The following is a 22,507-nucleotide window of genomic DNA, read 5'->3' as shown; positions in this document are numbered from 1 at the left end:
AGATTCATTTGCTATTATATTAGTTAGAAACACTTAAGTATTACTTTAACCACATGTTATCAAACACATGCTTTGAAGGCACATTCCTGGGTTTGAATTCAGGGTGTGTTCTTGGCCAGCGATTAGGGCTTCTTGGGCAAGTCACTTCGACTTTCTGTGCCTCATTTTCTTCCTGTGTAAAATACCGACTATAATAACCTACTTCATAAGATTGTTGTGGGGCTTCAAATACCTTGAAGACATGTAAAGTGCTCATAGTAATGCCTAGAGAGTAGTTGCACAGTGAGTCTTCAACACGTTAATATCACGATTGTTCAAAAGGGGTCCTTTCATATAGGGACTTAACTTGCACTTTCCAAGTAGGTTTTAGTGCTTGTAAAAGCTTATTTTTAGTAAAAATGACAACAACAAAAACAATGGTATCATGCCTATCAAATAATGCAAGTAGCATTAGGATTTTCCTTTGCTTTTGTTAGTTTTTATCTAAATTTAGTACTTTGTTGTTCTCGCTTCAGCAGCACATATATTACAACTGGATACGTCTAATCCTTTGTTAATATTAGTAGTAGTATATTTTCTATGCTGTTTAATGTTACTCTATTGTTTAATCCCCTTTGTAGAAAATTAGTTTCAAATGCAGAGATTTTATATCAGAAACAATAGGTTTAAGTATTCTTTGTATTTTAAGTATTTAATATTTGCCTGAAAAGAATTGTTGGGTTTTTTTCAGACCTGCAAAGAAAATTTCTAAGAAAAAGAACAAGGTAAGAAAAATAGACAATGTAATTTTATTTTATTTATTTTATTTTATTTTTATTTTATTATATTATTTTGATAAATATTTATTAGAGATATTGTTCAGTGGTAAAAAAAATACTTTATGAAAGATGTAGTGAAAAAATAGAAAATCTTCCTTTGTTGTAGAGACATTTGCTGTGAAAAAGTTACTTAGAAATACTAGCTATTGATAACGGTGTCTTTTTGATAAAAATCCGTTCTTTTAAAAAGTCTCTTTTTAAATGTTTATTCACTTATTTTTAAAATGTATTTTGAGAGAGAGCACGCACAAGTGGGGGAGGGGCAGGGGGAGAGGGGGAGAGAGAATCCCAAGCAGGCTCCATGCTGACATTGTGGAGGTCAACATGGGACTCAAACTCAGGAACCCTGAGGTCATGACCTGAGCCACAATGGAGTCGGATGCTCAACCGACTGAGCCACTCAGGTGCCCCTGTGTTTGCTTTTATAAAAAGATGGGTGGGGCGCCTGGGTGGCGCAGTCGGTTAAGCGTCCGACTTCAGCCAGGTCACGATCTCGCGGTCTGTGAGTTCGAGCCCCGCGTCGGGCTCTGGGCTGATGGCTCGGAGCCTGGAGCCTGTTTCCGATTCTGTGTCTCCCTCTCTCTCTGCCCCTCCCCCGTTCATGCTCTGTCTCTCTCTGTCCCAAAAAAAAAAAAAAAAAAAAAAAAAAAAAACGTAGAAAAAAAAAATTTTTAAAAAAATAAAAAAAATAAAAAAAAAGATGGGTATTTATCGCTTCTCTACACCCTGTATATTTTATAAATATTTGGGGGACATTTTGAAATGGTATTCTTTATTTGTAGGTCAAAAAGCAAATTACTTCTATGGATGACCTTGTCGACTTCATTCAGTCATCTGAAACAGCCTCAGAGGATTGTGAGTTGCCTTACTCTAAGAATTTCATGTTGCTGATTGAACAACTTGGCATGGATTGTAAAGGTAGGAAGGCTTTTTACGTATATGGCTGTAGTGATATGTGCACACCTTGCCTAGTACTGCACCATAGAACACTGCTGTATTGTAGAGCTGCTCATCTCAGAAATATGTTTTATATTAAAATAAAAGGAGAACTATTGTATCCTCTCAGCCAAAGAGTCATCATTTCTACTGTACCTTTCTTAGTGGAAATGGCACATCTAACGTGTTTGTTAACTCTGCTTCTCTTCTGTGCCTTCACCCAGGTCAGGTCATTATTTTTCTCCTAGATGACTGAGATAACCTCAGGACCGTTTTCCCTGCCGTTCAACCTCCCAGGACCTTGGTCTGCACTGCAACCATAATTATTATATATTTTTTAAAAAATGTGTATTTCTTCATGTTACCTCCTTGCTTAAAGCTTAGCTGTTACTTCTCATTGCTATTAGGTTAAAAGGCCACAGTCCTCTGGCTTCATCTTGCATTGTTTGACATCCTTCTTTCCGTCTGTGTCTTATCCACTGTTTTAGACGTTTCTTCCTGTGAAAGAGCTTTTCGTTTCCAACAGCTTTAGTTAGGTAAACTGCACATATATGAAGTGTGTCATTTGATAGTTTTGACATATGTTTACACGTATGAAACGATAACCGCAATCCAGACAATTAACATATTCATCACCCTTAAAAATCTCATGTCCCTTTATATTCCCTTATTATGAAGCTGCCAAATCGTTTTCTAAAGGAGTTGTACCGTTTTCCATTCCCACCAGCAGTCTGTGAGAGCACCAATTCCTACATACATATTCATGAACACTTAATATTGTCAGCTTTTTAAATCCTAGCCATTCGGATGGATATTTTATATATCATTATGGTTTGAATATACATTTTCCTAATAACTGACGATGTTGACCATATTTTCACATGCTTGCTTGCCATCTGTATATCTTCTTTGAATTGTCCAAATCGTTTTTTATTTTAAAAATTTGTTTGTTTTCTTACTTGTTGAGTTTTCAGAATTCTTTGTATATTCTAGACACAGTTCCTTCTTATTTTGTTTTCTTTTTTTTTTTTTGTGGTTGTTTTTGTTTTTGTTTTCCATTGAGGCATTTTATTTGCACATACGTATTACATCCCTAGAAAAAGAATCCCAGGATTTCCCCTTCTGTGTGTTTTCATCTTGCTTCTTCATGGTCCATGACTGTAGCTGAGGTGGTCAGTATAATGAAATCAAACTGAGCAGATTATTCTGCCATTTTTCTAGATCTTTGCATTGTCCATCAGTTCTGGGGCCAGTCACTCCATGCTTGCTTAACCTGCCTGTGAGGTTCACAACAATTTTCCCAACTCTGTGATCATCAATGATTTTAAATTCACCAGTGTAACCATGCTTCATCATCACAGTTAGAAAGTGGACAATGTCTTTGGAGCACGGCCTAGTAAGAACCTGGCGTTTGCTTCTCTTTTCAGTATTGTTATGCTTTGGGGAGCATCTGCCATGACATTCACATGCATCATGATGGTGGCACAGAAAGATGGTGGAAAGAGCTAGATACAGTTCCTTTATCACCTCTCTTTTTTTTTTTTGCAAGGTTTTTCTTGTCCCAGTCTGTGACTTTTCCTTCTCTCAACAGTGTTTTTGAAGAGCAGTTTTTCTTTTTGGTGAAGTCCAGTGTACGCATTCATTTGTTCTTGTATGATTGTAGGTTTTGGTTTCCATATCTAAGAAATCTTTGCCTAGCACAAGGTCACAAAGTTTTTCTCTCATGCTTTCTTTTAGAAGTGTTATAGTTTGAGGTCTCACATTTAGATCTATGACCCATTTTATATTCTTTTTTTATGATATAAAGTATGGATACAAGTTCATTCTTTTGCATATGGATATCCAGTTGTTCCAGCACCGTTTATTGAAAAGGCTGTGTTTTCTCCACTTTATGCCATTGCTCCTTTGTCATAATCAGTTGGCCATATATGTGTGGGTTTATTTATGGGCTCTATTCTGTCTCATTGATCTCTTTGGCCATCTTTGGACCAATATTATGCTGTTTTAATCACTGCCAGCTTATAAGAATTTTTGAAATCAGGTAGTGTTAGTCGTCCTGCTTGGTTCTTTTCAGTGTTCTTTTGCTACACTGGATCCTTTGCATTTCCATGTGAATTTTAGAATCAGTTTGTCAGTTTCTTAAAAAAACAAACAAACAAAAAAACCCCCAACTCTGGTGGTCTCCGGGAAATGAAGTTTAGATTATGTTGAATCTACAGATTTATTTGGGGAGAATTGACTTCTTGACAATATTGAATTTTTTAACCCCTGAACAGAGGATGTATCTCTCCCTTGATATAGGTCTTTTAAAATTTTCTCAGTAATATTTTGTAGTTTTTAATGTATAGGTCTTTCTGTCTTTTATGATATTAACTGTGATTATTTTTTATTTTCAGTGCAGTTGTAAATAATATATCTTAAATTTAAATTTTTTTGTACTGTTTACCCTTGAGAGAGAGACAGAGCATGAGTTGGGGAGGGGCAGAGAGAGAGGGAGACAGAATCTGAAGCAGGCTCCAGGCTCCAAGCTGTCAGTACAGAGCCGACGTGGGGCTTGAACTCACCAACGTTGAGCTCATGACCTTAGCCAGAGCCCAGCGCTTAACCAACTGAGGCACACGGGCGCCGTGAAATTTTAATTTTTGATTCTTTATAGCTAGTATATAGAAATACAGTTGATTTTTGTGTAATGATTCTGTATCTTCCAACCTTGATAAATTTATATGTATACATATATTTAATTTTAGAGAGAGTACATGAGCAGGGGAGAGGGGCAGAGAGAGAGAGACAGAGAGAGAGAGAGAGAAGAGAGAGAGAGAGAGACAGGGAGAATCTTAAGCAGTCTCCATGCTCAGTGCGAGCCTGTCATAGGGCTCCATCCCATGACTCTGGGATCATAGCCTGAGCTGAAATCAAGAGACACTCAACCGACTGAGTCATCCATGTACCGCTATAAATTCATTAATTCTAGTAGCATTTTTCTTAATTCTGTCAGATTTTCTACATAAGCAAAGTTCATTAAAATTCATTTTTAATTACTATTTTACTAACAATGGTAAATATTGTAGACTTGTAGCTAATACATTCTCTGTCGCAACTAAACAGCTTTGCCATTGTACTATAAGGTTAGTCAATAGATACTGCATACATTAATGGACATGGCTGTATTGTGATAAAATTTAATTTACCAAAACAAGTAACGTGGCCCACAGGTGGGAGTTTGCCAACTTCTATTTTGTGACCATGGCATTGCTATAGAGACAGTTTCACTTCATTTTCTATTTGGATGTCCTTTGTTGCTTCCTCTTGTTTGATTGCGTTGGCTAGAACTGCTAGTATAGTGCTGAAGAGAAGAAGTCATTCAGTGAATGTCCTACTTGTCTTCTTCCTGATCTTCTAAATGCATTCAGTTTTTTACCATTACATGTAACGTTAGCTGTAGAGTTATCATGAGTTGTTTTGTTTTGTTTTAAATCATATTGAAGTTCCCTTGTATTCCAGGACTGCTGAAAGTTTTTATCTGGAATGCGATGTTGAATTTTGACAAGGGACTTATTTAACCTACGGAGATGATCATATAATTTTCCTTTTTTAAAAGTTTGTTAATATGGTGAATAACACTAATTGGTTTTTGAATCTTAAACCAACTCTGCATTTCTTGGATAAAAACCATTTGGTCATAACAAATTTTCCCTTAGTGTATTGTTAGATTCCACCCCCCCCCCACACACACACACATGGCTATAGTTTAATTAATTAATTAATTAAATATAATTTATTGTCAAGTTAGCTAACATACAGTGTATACATTGTGCTCTTGGCTTTGGGAGTATATTCCCATGATTCATTACTTACATACAACACCCAGTGCTCATCCCAACAAGTGCCCTCCTCAATGCTCATCACCCATTCTCCCCTTTACCCAACCCTCCATGAACCTTCAGTTTGTTCTCTGCATTTAAGTGTTTCTCATGGTTTGCCTCCCTGTCTGAAATGATTTTTCCCTCTTCTGTTCCCCCATGTTCTTCTGTTACGTTTCTCAAAATCCACATATGAGTGAAAACATGGTATCTGTTTTTCTCTGACTGCCTTATTTCACTTCACATACTACCCTCCAATTCCATCCATGTTGTTGCAAATGGCACGATTTCATTCTTTCTCACTGCCAAGTAATATCCATCGTATATATGAACCATGTCTTCTTTACCCATTCATCAGTGGATGGACATTTGGGCTCTTTCCATAATATGGCAATTGTTGATAGTGCTGCTATACACGTTGGGGTACATGTGCCCCTTTGAATCAGCACTCCCGTATCCCTTGGATAAATGCCTAGTAGTGCAATTCCTGGGTTGTAGGGTAATTCTATTTTTATTTTTTTGAGGAACCTCCACACTGTTTTCCAGAGCAGCTGCACCAACTGTGCATTCCCATCGACAGTACAAGAGAGTTCCCATTTCTGCACATCCTCACCAACATCTGTTGTTTCCTGAGCTGTTAATTTTATCGACTCTGACCGGTGTGAGGTGGTATCTCAATGTGGTTTTGATTTGTATTTCCCTGATGATGAGCGACGTTGAACATCCTTTCATGTGCCTGTTGGCCATCTGGATGTCTTCTTTGGAAAAGTGTCTATTCATGTCTTCTGCCCATTCTTTCCCTGGATTATTTGTTTTTCAGGTGTTGAGTTTGGTAAATTCTTTATAGAGTATGGATACTAATCCTTTATGTCATTTGCAAATATCTTCTCCCGTCCCATTGGTGCCTTTTAATTTTGTGGATTGTTTCCTTTGCAGTGCAGAAGCTTTTTACCTCGATGAGGTCCCAATAGTCCAATTTTGCTTTTATGTCCCTTGCCTTCAGAGATGTGTTGAGTAGAAGTTGCTGTGGCCAAGGTCAAAGAGGTTGTGGCCTGTGTTCTCCTCTAGGGTTTTGATGGTTTCCTCTCTCACATTGAGGTCTTTCATCCATTATGAGTTTATGTATGGCGTAAGAAACTGGTCCAGTTTCATTCTTCCGCATGGTGCTGTCCAGCTCTCCCAGCACCATTTGCTAAAGAACCTATCTTTTTTCCATTGGATACTCTTTCCTGCTTTGCCAAGGTTTAGTTGGCCATACATTTGTGGGTCCATTTCTGGATTCTCTATTCGGTTCCATTCGCCTTTGTGTCTCTTTTTGTGCCGATAGTATACTCTCTTGATGATTGCAGCTTTGTAGTAGAGGCTAAAGTCTGCAATTGTGACGCCTCCAGCTTTGGTTTTCTTTTTCAACATTACTTTGGCTATCTGGGATCTTTTGTGGTTCCATACAAATTTTAGGATTGTTTGTTCTAGCTCTGAGAAGAGTGCCAGTGCAGTGTTGATTGGGATTGCATGGAATGTGTAGATTGCTTTGGGTCGTATCGACATTTTCATAATATTTCTTCTTCTAGTCCATGAGCATGGAATGTTTTTCCATTTCTTTGTGTCTTCTTCAATTTCTTTGATATTTTTTCTATAGTTTTCAGGATACAAATCTCTTATATCTTTGGTTAGGTTGATTCCTAGGTATTTTATGGTTCTTGGTGTAATTGTAAATGAGCTCAGTTTCTTGATTTCTCTTTCTGTGGCTTCATTATTGGTATATAGAAGTGCAATCAATTTCTGTGTGTTGATTTTTGTATCCTGTGACTTTGCTGAATTCATGTATCAGTTCGAGCAGCTTTTTGGTGGAGTCTTTCAGGTTTTCCATGTAGAGTATCATGTCATCTGCGAAAAGTGAAAGTTTAACTTCTTCTTTGCCAATTTGGATGAGTTTTATTTCATTTTGTTGGGATTGCTGAGGCTAGGACTTCCAACACTATGGTAAACAACACTGGTGAGAGTGGACATCCCTTTCATGTTCCTTATCTCCGGTGGGGGTGGGGCAGGAAGTTCTCTGTTTCTCCCCATTGAGGATGCTATTAGCAGCGAGCTTCTCATATATGGCTTTTATGATGTTAAGGTATGTTCCTTCTATCCCAACTTTCTTGAAGGTTTTTCTTAACAAAGGATGCCGTAGTTTGTCAAATGTTTTTTTCTGCATTTATTGACAGGATCATATGGATGATCGTATCCTTTCTTCTATTAATGTGATGTATCATTTTGATTGATTTGCGAATATTGAACCAGCCCTGTAGCCCAGGAATGAATCCCACTTGATCATGGTGAAGAATTCTTTCATGCACTGCCGAATTGGATTTGCTAGTGTCTTGTTAAGAATTTTGGCATCCATGTTCATCAGGAACATTGGCCTGTCATTCTCCTTTTTAGTGGGGTCTCTATCTGTTGGGGAATCAAGGGAATGCTAGTTTCACAGAGTGAGTCCGGAAGCTTTTCTTCCATTTCTTTGTTCAACAGATTGAAAAGTATAGGTATTAACTCTGCTTTCAATGTCTTGTAGAATTCCCCTGGGAAGACTTCTGGCCCAGGACTCCTATTTATTGGGAGATTTTTGATAACTGATTGGATTTCTTTGCTGGTTATGGGTCTGTTCAAATTTTCTATTTCTTCCCATTTGAGTTTGGGTAGTGTGTGGTTGTCTAGGTATTTGTCCATTTCTTCCAGGTTGTCCAGTTTGTTGGCATATAAATTTTCGTAGTATTCTCTAATAATTGAATTTCTGTGGTGTTGATTGTGATCTCTCCTCTTTCATTCATGATTTCATCTCTTTGGATTCTCTTTTCTTTCTGAGAAAGCTGGCTAGGGGGTTATCAAGTTTATTTCTTCGTTAAAAAAAAAGCAGCTCTTAGATTCACTGATCTGTTCTACCCTTTTGTGTTTTGTGTTTTGTTTTTTGGGGTTTTTTTTGGATTCTATAGTGTTTATTTCTGCTCTAATCTTTATTATTTCTTCTAATGGCTGTAGGGTTTCTTTGCTCTTCTTCTTCTAGTTTCTTTAGGTGTGAGGTTCGATTTTGTATTTTGGATTGTTCTTATTTCTTGAGAAATGCCTGGATTGCAATGTGTTTTCCTTTTAGGGATGCCTTTGCTGCATCCCAAAGGGTTTGGACTGTCATGTTTTCATTTTCATTTGCCTCCATATTTTTTAAATTTCTCTTTTCATCGTCTGGTCGACCCATTCTTTCTCCAATAGGATGTTCTTTAACCTCCATGCGTTCAGAGGCTTTCCAAACTTTTTCTTTTGTTTGATTTCAAGTTTCATAGTGTTGTGATCTGAAAATATGCATGGTATGATCTCAGTTCTTTTATATTTATTGAGGGCTGTTTTGTGACCCGCTGTGTGACCTGTTTTGTAGAATGTTCCACGTGTACTCGAGAAGAATGTGTATTCTGCTGCTGTTGGATGAAAAATTCTGAATAGATCTGTCAAATCCATCTGGTCCAGTGTATCCTTCAAAGCCTTTGTTTCTTTCTTGATTTTCTGCCTAGATGATCTGTCCATTGTTGTAAGGGAGTATTAAAGTCACCTACAATTTCCATATGATTATCAATAAGATTGCTTATGTTTGTGATTAATCGATTTATATATTTGTGGGGTCTCAAGTTGGGGCCACCAACATTTACAATTGTTAGCTCTTCTTGATGGATAGATCCCTCAACTATGACATATTGCCCTTCTTCATCTCTTGTTAGAGTCTGTAGTTTGAAATCTCATTTGTCTCATCTAAGTATGGCTACTCCAGCTTTCTTTTGACTTCCAGTAGCATAATACATGGTACTCCATTCCCTAACCTTCAATCTAATGGTGTCCTCATGTCTAAAATAAGTCTCTTGGGGCGCCTGGGTGGCTCAGTCGGTTAAGCGTCCGACTTCAGCTCAGGTCACGATCTCGCGGTCCGTGAGTTCGAGCCCCGCGTCGGGCTCTGGGCTGATGGCTCAGAGCCTGGAGCCTGTTTCCGGTTCTGTGTCTCCCTCTCTCTCTGCCCCTCGCCCGTTCATGCTCTGTCTCTCTCTGTCTCAAAAATAAACATTTTTAAAAAATTAAAAAAAATAAATAAAATAAAATAAGTCTCTTGTAGACAGCATATAGATGGATTTTGTTGCTGTTGTTGTTGTTGTTGTTTTAATCCATTCTGATACCCTGTGTGTTTTGATAGGGGCATTTAGTCCATTCACATTCAGAGTGATTATTTAAAGATATGGATTTAGTGTCATTGTGTTGTCTGTAGGTTTCATGCTTGTGGTGATGTTTCTGGTCCTTTGTAGACTTGGCAACATTCCATTCACGTAGTCTTCCTGCGGATCTCCTGCAGGGCTGGTTTAGTGGTCATGAGCCCTTTTAGTGTTTTTCTGGGAAAGCTCATCTCTCCTATTCTGAATGACAGCCTTGCTGGAGAAAGGATTCTTAGCTGCATATTTTCCTATTCAGCACATGGACTTTCTCCTACCATCCCCTCCTGGCCTGCCAAGTTTCAGTGGACAGGTCTGCTACTACCCATATGTGTCTACCCTTGTATGTTAAGGCCCGTTTGTCCCTTGCTGCTTTCAGAATTCTCTCTTTCTCTTTGTAACTTGCCAGTTTCACTATGATATGCTGTGGAGAAGACCTATTCCTGTTGAATCTGAAGGGAGTTGTCTGTGCCTGCTGGATTTGGATGTCTGCTTCCTTCTCCAGATTAAGGAAGTTGTCACCTATAGTTTGTTCAAGTAAACCTTCTGCCCTTTTCTCTCTCTCTTATGCTGGAACTTTGATGATATGGATATTATTACATTTCATTGAATCACTTAGTTTTCTAATACTCCCCTCATGGTCTAATATTTTCTTATCACCCTTTTTCTTGGCTTCATCATTTTCCATAATTTCATCCTCTATGTCACTTATTCTCCCCTCTGTTTCCTCCATCCTTGCCATTACTGCATCTAGTTTATTTTGCATCTTATTTCCAATATTTCTTAATTGTTGTGACTATTTCTTAGTTCCTTGATCCCTGCAGCAATAGATTCTCTGCTGTCTTCTATGCTTTTTTGTAAACTCAGCTGTTAATCTTACAACTATTATTCTAAATTCTTGAACCAATATATTTATTGTCTATATCTGTTTTGAGCAGTTCTCTAGCTGTCATTTCTTCCTGGAGTTTCTTTTGATGAGAATTCTTCCATTTCATCAGTGTTCAGTACTTTATGTGTTTTCCTACTTGTCATGTGTCCTGCACCTGAAAGCACTACTATTTTAAAAAGGGGTCATACACTGTCCAGGGCCTGGCCCTTCAACAGGTATTTTTGGAGTGTGTTTCATACTCTCTGTTGTTGTGACTCTGGTTGCTTTATTTCCCTACTCCTATTGGTGGGTTGGCCATTCCACTAGGTGTGCTTAGATTTCTTCATAATGTAACCTTGGAAAAGAATTTAAAGAGGGGGGGGGCGGTGGTGATGGAAGATGTCTTATCCCATACAAAGGGAGAAATGACAGGGGCAAGGGAAAAGAGAAGAAGACAAAAAATTGACCAGGCAGAGAATCAGAGAAACTATACAACTTAATCCAAGGAGGGAAGAGAGAGACACACAAACACACACACACAGAGAGAGAGAGAGAGAGAGAGAGAGAGAGAGAGAGAGAGAAAAGTAAAGAAGAAGGAGATACAGAAGAGGTGCAGAAAATATAGATTAAAAATCTCCATGACCTGGCAAGTTGTCCCCCTGGGCCCCTGGAGATGTTTATGTCACTCTGTAGCCCGGATTCCTATATTTCCACATCTTCTTGCCTCACTGCTGTGTTTGAGGGATGCGGTAATTTCACGTCCCCCTACTTCTCTGTCATGCTGACTCACCCCCTCTTTAATGTAGTGTTAGATTTGATTTGTGGATGGTTTCTTCAGAAATTTTACTCCCATGTTTATGACAGAATTTTCTTTCTTATAGTATCTTTGTCTAGTTTTGGTTTCAGGTAATGCTAGCATTATAGAATGAGGGGAGAAATATTTCTCCCCTCCATTTTTGGGGGAGACTTTGTGTAGAATAGATGACATCTGTTCCTAAAATGTTGGTTGAATTTACCAGAGTAGCCACGTGGCCCTGGAATTGTTTTGTGTGGAAAGATCTTTAACTAAGACTTTAGTTTCTTTTATAGTTATAGAGTTAGTTAGCTAATCTATTCTTTTTTTTCCTTTATTCTATTTTTTATTTCATTTCATTTCATTTCATTTTACTTTATTTTATTTTTAAGCAATCTTTATACCCAACATGGGGCTTGAACTCACAATCCAGAGATCAAGAGTCACATGCTCTACCAACTGAGCCAGCCAGGTACCCCTTATTCTTGATTGAGCTTTGCTAATTTCTGTCTTCCACGGGATTTACCCACTGCATCTGAGTTGTCGAATTAATTATATAAAGTTCATAATATTACTTTGTTATTTTTTTAGTATCTGTGAATCTCTAGTAATGGTACATTACTAATTTCTCATATATTGTTAATATTTCCTTTGTTTCTCTTCATTTCAGGATCAGTCTTGGTAGAAATTTATCCCTTTTTTCACCTCCTGAAAGCATTTAGTTTCATCGGTTATTCTCTATCATTTTTCTGCTTTCTTTCATGTGATTTTGTCTTTGAGTTTTATTAGTTCCTTTTGTCTGCTTGGTTGGCTTTAATTTGTTTTCTTTTTCTAGTTTCTAAAGGTGGAACCAACAGACCTCTCTTCTTCCTCATCCTCTTCTTCTTCTTCCTCTTCTTCCTCTCCTTCTTCCTCCCTCCTTCTTCGTCCCCCTCCCATTCTTCTTCTTCTTCTTCTTCTTCTTCTTCTTCTTCTTCTTCTTCTTCTCCTTCTTCTTCCAGATGCTGTAGAAATCTATTGGAGTTATGTTACCAAAATTTTTCTCAATTGTGAAAAATTAAATTCAGTTCTTCAACCTTTAGAAAGAAAGAAGAAGAAAATCTCTTCACTAAAATACAGCATGAAAATCAGGTATCTGCTGGCCACATGGTGGCCATTTCACACAATTTTTAAGACAGGTAACTAAATACCAAGTTATTTCCTTTCAGGCCAGCCACAAAACTTTAAGGAATAGACCCTAGACGTATATGTACATGACAGAGCAGGCTCCTGTTTGAGCCAGGCAGTTTTAGTATCATTTCCAGGGCTTAGCAATCTATGGCCCATGGACTGAATGTGGCTTGGCCTGTTTGTGTATGGCCCTGAGCCAAGAAAAGTTTTCAGACTTTTTAAAGGGTTGTAAACAAAGCAAAAACAAAGGACTATGTGACAAATGTACATGGTCTACAAAGCCTAAAATATTTACAGTTTGGCCTTTCACAGAAAAAGCTTGCAGACCCTTCATTTATACCAATGTTGTACAGAATTCAGATGGTGCGATTCCACTTCTGAGATAATGTTCCTTTATTCCGACCCAGAATGTAGCAACATCCTACAAAGTTGATCCTCTGATGTCATGTGTTAGAATTCCTTTTCTCTTTTTTCTTCATCTTCACATCATTAAAGTTCATCCTTATCTCTCTTTCCATGAGTGTGGAGATTTTTCAGTTTTTCATATATTAAGGCAGCGATCGCTTTTGCATCTCTGGCATCTATTTGCTCTCCCCAAATGTTTCTCTTTGCTTTTGCGTAGGGATAACATTTAACAGTCGGATAGGCTCTGATGCCAGCTTTCTGGCATGTTTGAGCGTAAGCCTGACAGTCAACTTTTCTAGCTTTCACTTTTCCTTTCATCATCCTAGCCAAGAGCTCAAACTCGGGAGCAAAATTTTGGCAAGGTCCACACCAAGGAGCATAGAATTCAATCCCCCAGTGATTTTTCCCTTGCATAACTTTTTCATCGAAATTCTGAGGCATTAGATCTGTGGATGCTTGAGGTAGAAATCCTAGACGCCAAGTCTCTCTTCTAACCATTGTAACTGTGATACTTAAAAGCTTTATTTGGTTTGGGGGGAAAAATCTTATCTCAGGGTATCCCTGAACATTTTCTTGGGCACAAAAAGAACGATACTGTTGGCAGTCTATACTGCCCACAGTAACTGTCCAGTTAGTGTCCGGGCCATTCTTTTCCATTGTGGCATTAGGCCTTGACATGGATGACACCATGGGGAGTAGAAGTCAACCATCCAGACTTCATCATGTTTTCTTTGTTTAACTAGTTCATTGGAAGTGGTGGGCGTCAGGGAGATCACTGAAGGAGTCCTAAGATCCTCTATGAATTCCAAGATCTGTTGTTCAGCAGAGTGATGTCTTTCATATTCATGAACCTTGGATTGGTTCAATACCACTGTTGTTGGATCCGCCTGAATGCTTTATGTGTTACAGGGTCCCTCGTGAACCGTACAATCTAGTGTACCAAACGTAAGCTGACCACACAGATGCTTTGAGGCTTTTTGTAACTCTGGCAATAAAGCTCGACATGGTGGACAACATGGCACAAACAAATCAACAAGCCACGGTTCCTTGTCATCGGCAGGAAAAATTTGAGGTCCAGGCGTGGCAACATGAGAATTACCACTTTCTTTGGCAAAGGCCAGTATATCATATAGAATCTTCTTTCCGTGATGAATTTCATATTCTTTGCTTCCTTGTCCTTTAAATACTGCTAGACATGGCTGAAATACAGAGAGATTACTACAGATGTCTGGTGCAGAGGCACAGTCAGCCTTGCCAACTTGAATATGTTCACTTTGGAGTAGAGTTTTGAGTTTCTTCAACTCAGGATCACTTGAATTTTCATGTTTTCCAAAACTAAACAATAAGAGCCACCAATGACGAGCCAATCGACCCGTTAGTGTATTTGCCGAAAGCAGTTCAAAATCTGGAAGACGATGCACGATTTCCAAATATATTTCTCTAGCATCCAATGAATTAAGGAACAAAACGCTGCTTTTCTCTCTGTTATTTAATGTGGCGCCAGGAGGAAAATAGGCAGTAATACTTGTCATAATACCAAACTTTTACACAGTTTGTCCTGGGTGGCACAGTCCATCCGTCCTACATTAACAACACTATCCAACATGCCCCTGAGCCTGAGTCGTGTCTATGAAGTTAAACAATCTCCTCCTTTGCAACAAAAAATGATCAGCCGACCAATGCCAGCAGCAAAAGCAGTTTCTATGGAGTGAACAAAATTTCCTGTCCATAATTCCGTCACTGTGCTTCTAACACGCTGCATGGCTAAACTCACCAAACTTTCCTTTGATCTGTCACCGTGATATTTCACTGTGGCCATTCCAGACCTGAAAGGGAAGAGGCTGGGAGATCCGTTGACTCCTTTCATTCGGCAAAGCAGTCTATCATCACCACAGTTAACAGCACCAATTCGAAGTAATCCATCTACTTCTGTAGCACAGTCTCTCCATGTGGGAGCTAATTCATGGCAGTGTGAACATCCTGGGGAGTAAAAGTTCACAAACCACAGTTCTCCAGAATTAACAGCAGCCTCCACTTCTCTTCTATCCAATGTTCTGCTTTCAGGATCATCGTCATAAATACCAAAGTCATAACAACCATAATCCCAGCTTTCATACGGGCCATTTTCTGGATTATCTGTAAGTCCCTTTTCTCCATATTTGTCATACTTTTCCCACAGATCTTCATCTTTGAGTACCTCATATGCTCTATTTATTTTTGAAAAATCACTCCGTACTTTAGGGTTATTCATTTGTTTGTTTGGTTGATTTATTTATTTATTTATTATTTTTTTAATGTTTATTTACTTTTGAGAGAGGCAGAGACGGAATGCAAGTGGGTTGGGGCAGAGAGAGACGGAGACACAGAATCCAAAGCAGGCCCCTGGCTCCAAGGCATCAGCACAGAGCAGGACGCGGGGCTCCAACCCACGACCTGTGAGATCATGACCCGAGTGAGCAGGAGGTGGACGCTCTGATTGAGCCACCCAGGCGCCCCCGGTTATTTGTGGTTTTTTTTTTCTTTTTTTAATCAGGATGTAGCTTCAATGCCAATTTCATGAAAGCTTGTCTTATTTCTCTACTGCTTGCAGTGCTGGATACTCCAAGTAAACTGTAAAAATCCCAATCTGTGCCCACTAAAATGTCCATATACACTATTAGGAACCAGAATGACCCTTTTCAGGTCCCGGACGTAGTCATTTTTGTTGAACCAGACTCCCATTCTTTCTCTTATACAAGTTCTGATGGAAGTGAACATTCAGATATACAGCTGGTTCCAGCTGAGAGAATATGCAGGTTTGAGAACTTGTGTTTACGTTACTCCAAGAGCGAATCAAGCATCATGAAATTTTCTCCCAAAGTGTCAATCTGTGTAGGGTCAGTAATCTGCACTTCCTCAGATCACAAAAGATATCAAAATACTTTGAGAAATCTAACCTTCTTAACATTCTGTTTCTCCTTTCTTCCTTTAATCCTAAATGTCGAAGTCTTCTCCTTGCCTGCAAATGGTCTCTGGCTCATTTCTAACTCCTTGTCATGCAACCAGAACATACCTTTGTAAAGTATAGCGGTGGAGAGTAACAAGTATTCAGACTAAAATAAACAACCCCAGGAAAACAGAGAACATCTTGTCCAATACCACCATGGGACAAGTGGTTCTCCTAGGGGTCCTTCGCGGCGTGGGCGTGGGCGTGGTGGACTTGATCTGCGCCAAGCCTCAGGGCCAGGTGGAAACTGCCGGTAAACGCAATAGGAAGGGTTCCTGGCTGCCATCAGCCCCGAATAGGATGTGGGGAGAGGGGAAGGACGGGGACATCCCATGAAAGAGACTATTAAGTGCTGCTGGTTGTGCGAAGTCTCTGGCAGGACTAGGGTAAAAAGAGCCTGAGTAACTGAGGCTTAAGTGAGAGAAACTGTGGCAAGAAGCTGGGAAACGAGGCCGGCTGGAAGAAGGGTGATGATGTAGGTAATCAGAAAAAGATGGGAGCTAGAACACAAAACCCATGGCAGGGGTGGAGAGGAAGGGAGGGGAGACAGGTGCACAGACATTGGGCTCTCCCTTCCAGAAGGGCCCATGCCTCTGCCACTGTCGCCGCCTGGGCTCCAGCAGAAGCGGGGAGGGTGGCGGGGGCGGGCGTTGGCGCTGGCGGGGTGGTGGGGGTGGGGAGTGGTGGGGGGGTGGCGGGGCCTGGTGGAGTGGGGGGCGGGGGGGTCCGTCCCCTGCCCACCTCAGGGTAGGGTGGTCGCCTCCTGCAGCTACTCCCCCACCTTCAATTCCGGGCAGGTGGCGCACCCCGCCCCCACCAGGCTGAAAGCCAGCTCTGTGGGCAGGTGAACAAAGTTCTAGCTCTCCAGCTGCCACAGGGGCAGGGTGGGGAGGGGCGCCTGGGAAGCAGCGGAGGAGCCACAAAGGCAGCAAGGAGCATCGCACTTCCCTCTTCTTTTTTAATGTATACATTCAGTGCCATCAGTCTTCATGTGAGTGCTACTAAAGCAGGACTCTACAAATTCTACTGTGGTTTCATTCTCATTCAGTTCAGAATCCTTTCTAATTTTGTTCTCTTTTCATTACTTCTTTGACCCAGGGGATATTTCGATGTGTTGTGTAGTTCGCAAATAGTTGAGTATTTTCCAGAGATATTTTTGTTCTTGATTTCTGATTTGATTGCTTTGTGGTCAGGGGACACACTTTTATGACTTCAGGCCTCTTCTTCCTTTTATTAAGATTTATTTTATGACCCAGAGTATAGTCTCTTTTGGAAAGTGTTCCATGGATCCTTGGGAAGAATTGTGGTGGTCAAGTCTACTGTGTCCTTGCTGATGTTGTGCCTATTGAAATATCAGACTATAATTGTGAATTGGCCTATTTCGCTTTTCAGTTCTATCAATTTTTGCTCCAGGTACTTTGAAGCTATTAACAGAGCCATGAACATTTAAGATTGCTATTCATTGACCCTTTTATGATTATACAATGACCTGTTGTTTATTGCTGGTAATAATTTTTTGTTTTGAAACTGTTTTGTCTGGTATTCATATAGCCACTCTAGCTCAGCCTTCTTTGGTCAAGTGTTAGTGTGCTATATCATATTTCTGCCTTTTGAACAAATTTCCGTCTTGACATTTTAAGTGCATTTTGTATAGGTAGCATATAGCTGAGTCTTCCTTTTTTATCCATTCTGACACTCTGCGTCTTAGTTGAGGCTTTTAGACCGTTTTCATTTGCTGTGGTTATTGATATAGTTGATTTGAATCTGTCATCATGCTGTTTGATTTGCATTTGTTTGATTTGAATCTGTCATCATGCTGTTTGAATGCATTTGCATTTGTCCTATCTGCTCCTTGTTCCTGTTCTCTTCTTTTTCCGCTTTCTTTTAATCGAGTCATTCTTATGATTCAGTTTTATCCATTTCTTATTTATTTATTTATTTATTTATTCACTTATTCACTTATTTATTTAGGTTTCCTAGCTAGAACTTTTCAGTTTTGCTATTGTGGTGGTTGGTTTAGGTTTTATAGTCTGTGGGTTAAACAACACAGTCTAGCTTCCATTAATGTTATACCACATCGTATATAGTTTAGGAAAATTACAAGAGTTGACTTCCATTTCTTCTTTCCTAGACAGATCCTTCCTGGGTTGGTGGGATTATCGTTTTCATGAGGTTTAGGAATATTTGGGCCATTTTTTTCCCTGTCCCTTTCCCCTGCCTCTTTGGGCAATTGTGTATTTCCCCCTTGAAGTTTTCTTCCAGGTTTCCAATGTTAAACTTCAGTCTTTTGTTTTGTGATGTCTAACATGTGTTTATTCCTGTCCATCGTATTGTTCATGTCTAACATAATTCACATCTCTGTAAGTGCTATTTGGTTTTTAAAACAGTAGCTTCTATGCCTCTAGTTATCTTTTCATGCTTTGTTTGGAGATATAGTTAGGTTACTTACAAACAGATGGATCCTTTAGTGTTGCTATTACGAATTATTGGATGAATCCAAAGAGGTGATCAGCCTAAAGCAAATTATGAGTTTTTCTATCCTAGCTAATGTGAATAGATACTGTCTCTAGTGCTGTGGGAGCACCAGGCAGTGTTTCCTCTATCTTTTCAGATTTTTTTCCCTTGATGACTTCCTTCCATGTATGCATTGGTTGTTACTCTGCTGAGTAGCCAAAGGGGACCCTCTGCAGATGTCCAGGGTTCTTTCTGTGTTCTGCTTTCTCCTCTCCTGGATGCTGACCTGTCATCTCTATGTGCCTTGAATTCACGAGACTCTCAGTTTCGTCACCTCGACTCAAGGAGTCTGGTGGAGTCTATTTAAATCATTTATGTCTCCTGGGTCGTAGCCTGAAAACTCTCTCAAGGCAGTGAGCTTGGGCATGTGTTAGGCTAACGTGTTTTGTTTTCAGGGATCATTGTCCTTCATTGTCTGAAGTTCTGTGTCTTGAAAATCATGTTAAGATTCTAATTTGTCTGTTTTGGTTTTGCCTGCTTCAGGTAGGAAGATCAATCAGTACGTGTTACTCCATGTCGGCCAGAAGCAGGTTACAGTGGAACTTCGGCACATGCTCTAGACTGTCGAGAGTGCTTGTCTTCCTCCTTTGCTTAATTGCCTCCTGCTCATCCTTCATTCCTCAGTATAGTTACCTCTTCTTCAGGGAAATCTATCTTTCTTGGGCCCAATCTGGATCAAGTTATGATCACAAAACTCTGTTTTCTAATAGGAACTATCTGAATTTAGACTTATCATTTGAGTTGTCTTTCTCCTTCACTAAACTTTAAGCTAATCGAGAACCAGGGGTCTTCTCTAGTGTATCTGTAGAGCTGACTATAATGTCTTCCATTGAAGGTATATATTTATTCAATGTGTGGATGAGTGAATTGAAGATGCACCGTCCTGTATATGCAAGAAGTACTCATATATTTTATTTCTGTTTCTGTTTCTCCTCTGATGCAGATTCTGCTGGCTTCTTAAATATCCAAAATATACTTGTTTCCTATGAAAGATTAAAGAAACGTAACAAAAATCACTGTAAACTACTTACCGGAAAAATTAAAAAAATGGAAAAAACGGTTAGTGCACTACAAAACGAGCTACGAGAAGCCAAAGACGTGATATCACGGTTAGAGCATCAAAAAGTGGAATGGGAACATGAAGTATGCAGTTTGAGGTATAGCATCTCGGTTTTAAAGAAATATTTGAACTCTTTACTTTTGTACGACAGATGTGTAGGGGCAGTTTTGTAACTGCAAACTTAACCTTATAGGATTTTCCAGGAAAGAAACCTTCTTTAGTGTTGTGAAGTGTGAGATTCTTGGAAATAACACAGCACGTTCTTAACAGTGAATACTTCTAATAATTTAATGTCTATTCCAAATCACAATTTTAATGGCCATGGAAAAGTCCACCATAGTCCAAGAAACATCATTATTTAACCGATTGAATTCTGCTTGTTTTTCATCTTTCTGTATTTTAATTAGTGCTGTCAAGAATGTCTTTTATATAAATCTGTTTCTGCATTTCTGGTTACTTGGAATAAATTCTTCAATGTAATATAATTTGGTTAAAGTATAAAAATTTTAAAAAAGGTCTTTGATCCATATTTTTAAATTGTTCTCAGGAAACCTTATATTAATTTCTGTACCTACCAACAGAGTATAAAATGGTCATTTTTCTCAAGACAGTAAAATTCCCGAAAATTGATTCCATTAGATTCTTAACATGCAGGGGTTAAAAGGTAAAGTGGAGGTGCCTGGGTGGCTCAGTTGGTTAAGCATCTGGCTTCGGCTCAGGTGATGATCTCGTGAGTTTGAGCCCAGCTTTGGGTGGGCTCAAGCCCTGCTTGGGGTGAGCACGAGCCCCACTTCGGGGGAGCCCCTCTTCTCTCTCTCTCTCTCTCTGTCTCTCCTTCGCTCTCTGCCCCTCGTGGGATTCTGTCTCTCTTTCTCTCTCTCTGCCCTCGTTCACTTGTGTCATCTCTCCCTCAAGAAAAAATTTAAACAAAGGAAAATGGGGGTGCCTGGGTGGCTCAGTCATTCAAGCGTCTGACTTTGGCTGAGGTCATGATCTCAGGGTTCGTGAGTTCGAGCCCCGCATTGAGCTCTCTGCTGTCAGTGCAGAGCCCACTTTGGATTTTCTGTCTCCCTCTCTCTCTCTCTCTCTCTGCCCCTCCTGTGTTTGCATGGGCTCTCCCTTTCTCTCTCAAAAATGAATAAACATTTTTAAAAAAAGTAATACGGAAAGTGATTACTGATAAGTTTTTCCAACATCTCTGTCATAAGTAGATAAAATTAATTCAAAAGTGTATGCTGAAAGCTCATATTACTCTCTATTGTTTACTTAATTGATATGTATCCTGTGTTGTTCTAGAAGGGATTTTTAAGTGATTCATAAAGTAGGTAATCATCAACAAGGTAAGTTGCAAGTGTTGGGAAGAAGAAACAAAATGTATAGGGCAACAGATATTAGACTTGCTAGCCTAGACTTGGATGACAGTAATCTGCATGGGTATGTTGTGTAAACAACATCTGCAGATGCTCTCTTACACTGCACATCGTTTTTGGAGGTACCTGTAATGTTTCGTCAAGTGGAAATTGTATTTCCAGTGAATTGATAAACTTGTTTATAAACAGCAACTTCTCTTTTTAATGAGTAACTGAATTATCTGTCCTGTGGAGGAATAATTATACCTGTGGGAAAAGGGGTAATTTTCAACTCTCACTTTCTTGAATAATTTCAAACTTCTTTCCTACAACATCTACCAGAGTTATTACTGACTAAAAGTAACTAAGTTGCATAATGCTTTGTCCTTGCTTCTTTCCAATGGTATATATGTTTTGGAAGAGATTGAAGTGACAAATTAAATCATGAGCCCTAGAAAGGAAAAAAAAAAAACTTGAGAACATAGAAATTTCATTTGGACAGTAAGCCAACATATGTGGAACCAGATCATAAGAGGAAATTTTTATTTCTATCAAAACAAATTTTAAAATAAGCACATTTAATTGCAGATTTACTTTAAAACAAGAGGAAGAAAAAAGAAGAAATGCTGATATGTTGTATGAAAAAATTAGGGAGAAGTTAAGAAGAATAGAAGACCAATATAAGGAAGAAGTTGAAGCAAAACAAGAATTTGAACTCACTCTTAGAACACTAAACATGGAATTGAAGGCCGCAAAAGATAATTTGAATCAGGTAAATTAGTTTTTGATAAAAAATTGTATATTTCCATCAATATTATATAGTGTATTATACGTATATTTTATGGTATCCCTTTGATTCAATATATATTATTTAGGTTTAAAATAAATTAAAACATGGGATCATGTTCCTTGGAACATTTGTTTAAAGCTTTCCTCTTCAGCTTTTGACTTTTTTTTTAACGGTATGAGACCAAAATCGTGATGAAATGTATCTCCAGGTTGTAGAAAAGCGCAGTGACAGTGGCAACTCTCTCCAGTGGCCAGAGTATTACAAGATGGAAGGCTAAACAATCACTTTTACAAGCAAAAGGTGCTAGAAATGGCTCATAAGAAAACGAATTCTGAAATATCTTCTTTAGTCATTTTGAAGTACATGTGTGTATGTATTTGTATACATTCTATTTTTTAATTATTATTACTTTTTCTCCATGTATGTATATATAAATTTTAAAAACCCAACACTGTACATCATGGAAACTACAGAGGGTTTTAAGAGCACATATATTTTTGGGGAGGGGCATGGGGGACGGTGGCATTTTTGTTTCATCGGATAAAATAATATTCTTGATTAAATGCATTTGTCTGCAACAACTAGTGACATTCATAATGTCCTCACCCAAAGGAGAGGCTTTTATTACTTTCTGTAGGAATCGATGAGCTTTCCCTAATCTCAAAACTATTGCTACTAGCAACATGTGTTTTGGTTTTGAACAGTTACTTCACTGCCTTGATATATTAA

The 22,507-nt window shown here is 38.9% G+C and overlaps 1 protein-coding gene and 2 pseudogenes across 1 annotated transcript in view; 1 reads left to right on the top strand and 2 right to left on the bottom strand.

The window, feature by feature from the left end:
* LOC102965978 (ankyrin repeat domain-containing protein 26-like) overlaps window positions 1-22,507 on the top strand; it is a 105,775-nt gene that overhangs the window by 53,820 nt on the left and 29,448 nt on the right. Inside the window, exons 12-15 of the mRNA XM_042977124.1 lie at window positions 731-764; window positions 1,601-1,736; window positions 19,523-19,736; window positions 21,577-21,760. Coding sequence (XP_042833058.1) covers window positions 731-764; window positions 1,601-1,736; window positions 19,523-19,736; window positions 21,577-21,760 — 568 coding nt within the window. The remainder of the gene's footprint in view (window positions 1-730; window positions 765-1,600; window positions 1,737-19,522; window positions 19,737-21,576; window positions 21,761-22,507) is intronic.
* Window positions 2,848-3,229, bottom strand: LOC122236235 (annotated as a pseudogene).
* LOC122236234 lies at window positions 13,164-15,850 on the bottom strand (annotated as a pseudogene).

Source organism: Panthera tigris, assembly GCF_018350195.1.
Source record: "Panthera tigris isolate Pti1 chromosome D3 unlocalized genomic scaffold, P.tigris_Pti1_mat1.1 chrD3_random_Un_scaffold_66, whole genome shotgun sequence".
NCBI lineage: Eukaryota > Metazoa > Chordata > Mammalia > Carnivora > Felidae > Panthera > Panthera tigris.
Note: the sequence above shows the minus strand (reverse complement) of the source record. Positions and strands in the feature narration are given on the sequence as shown.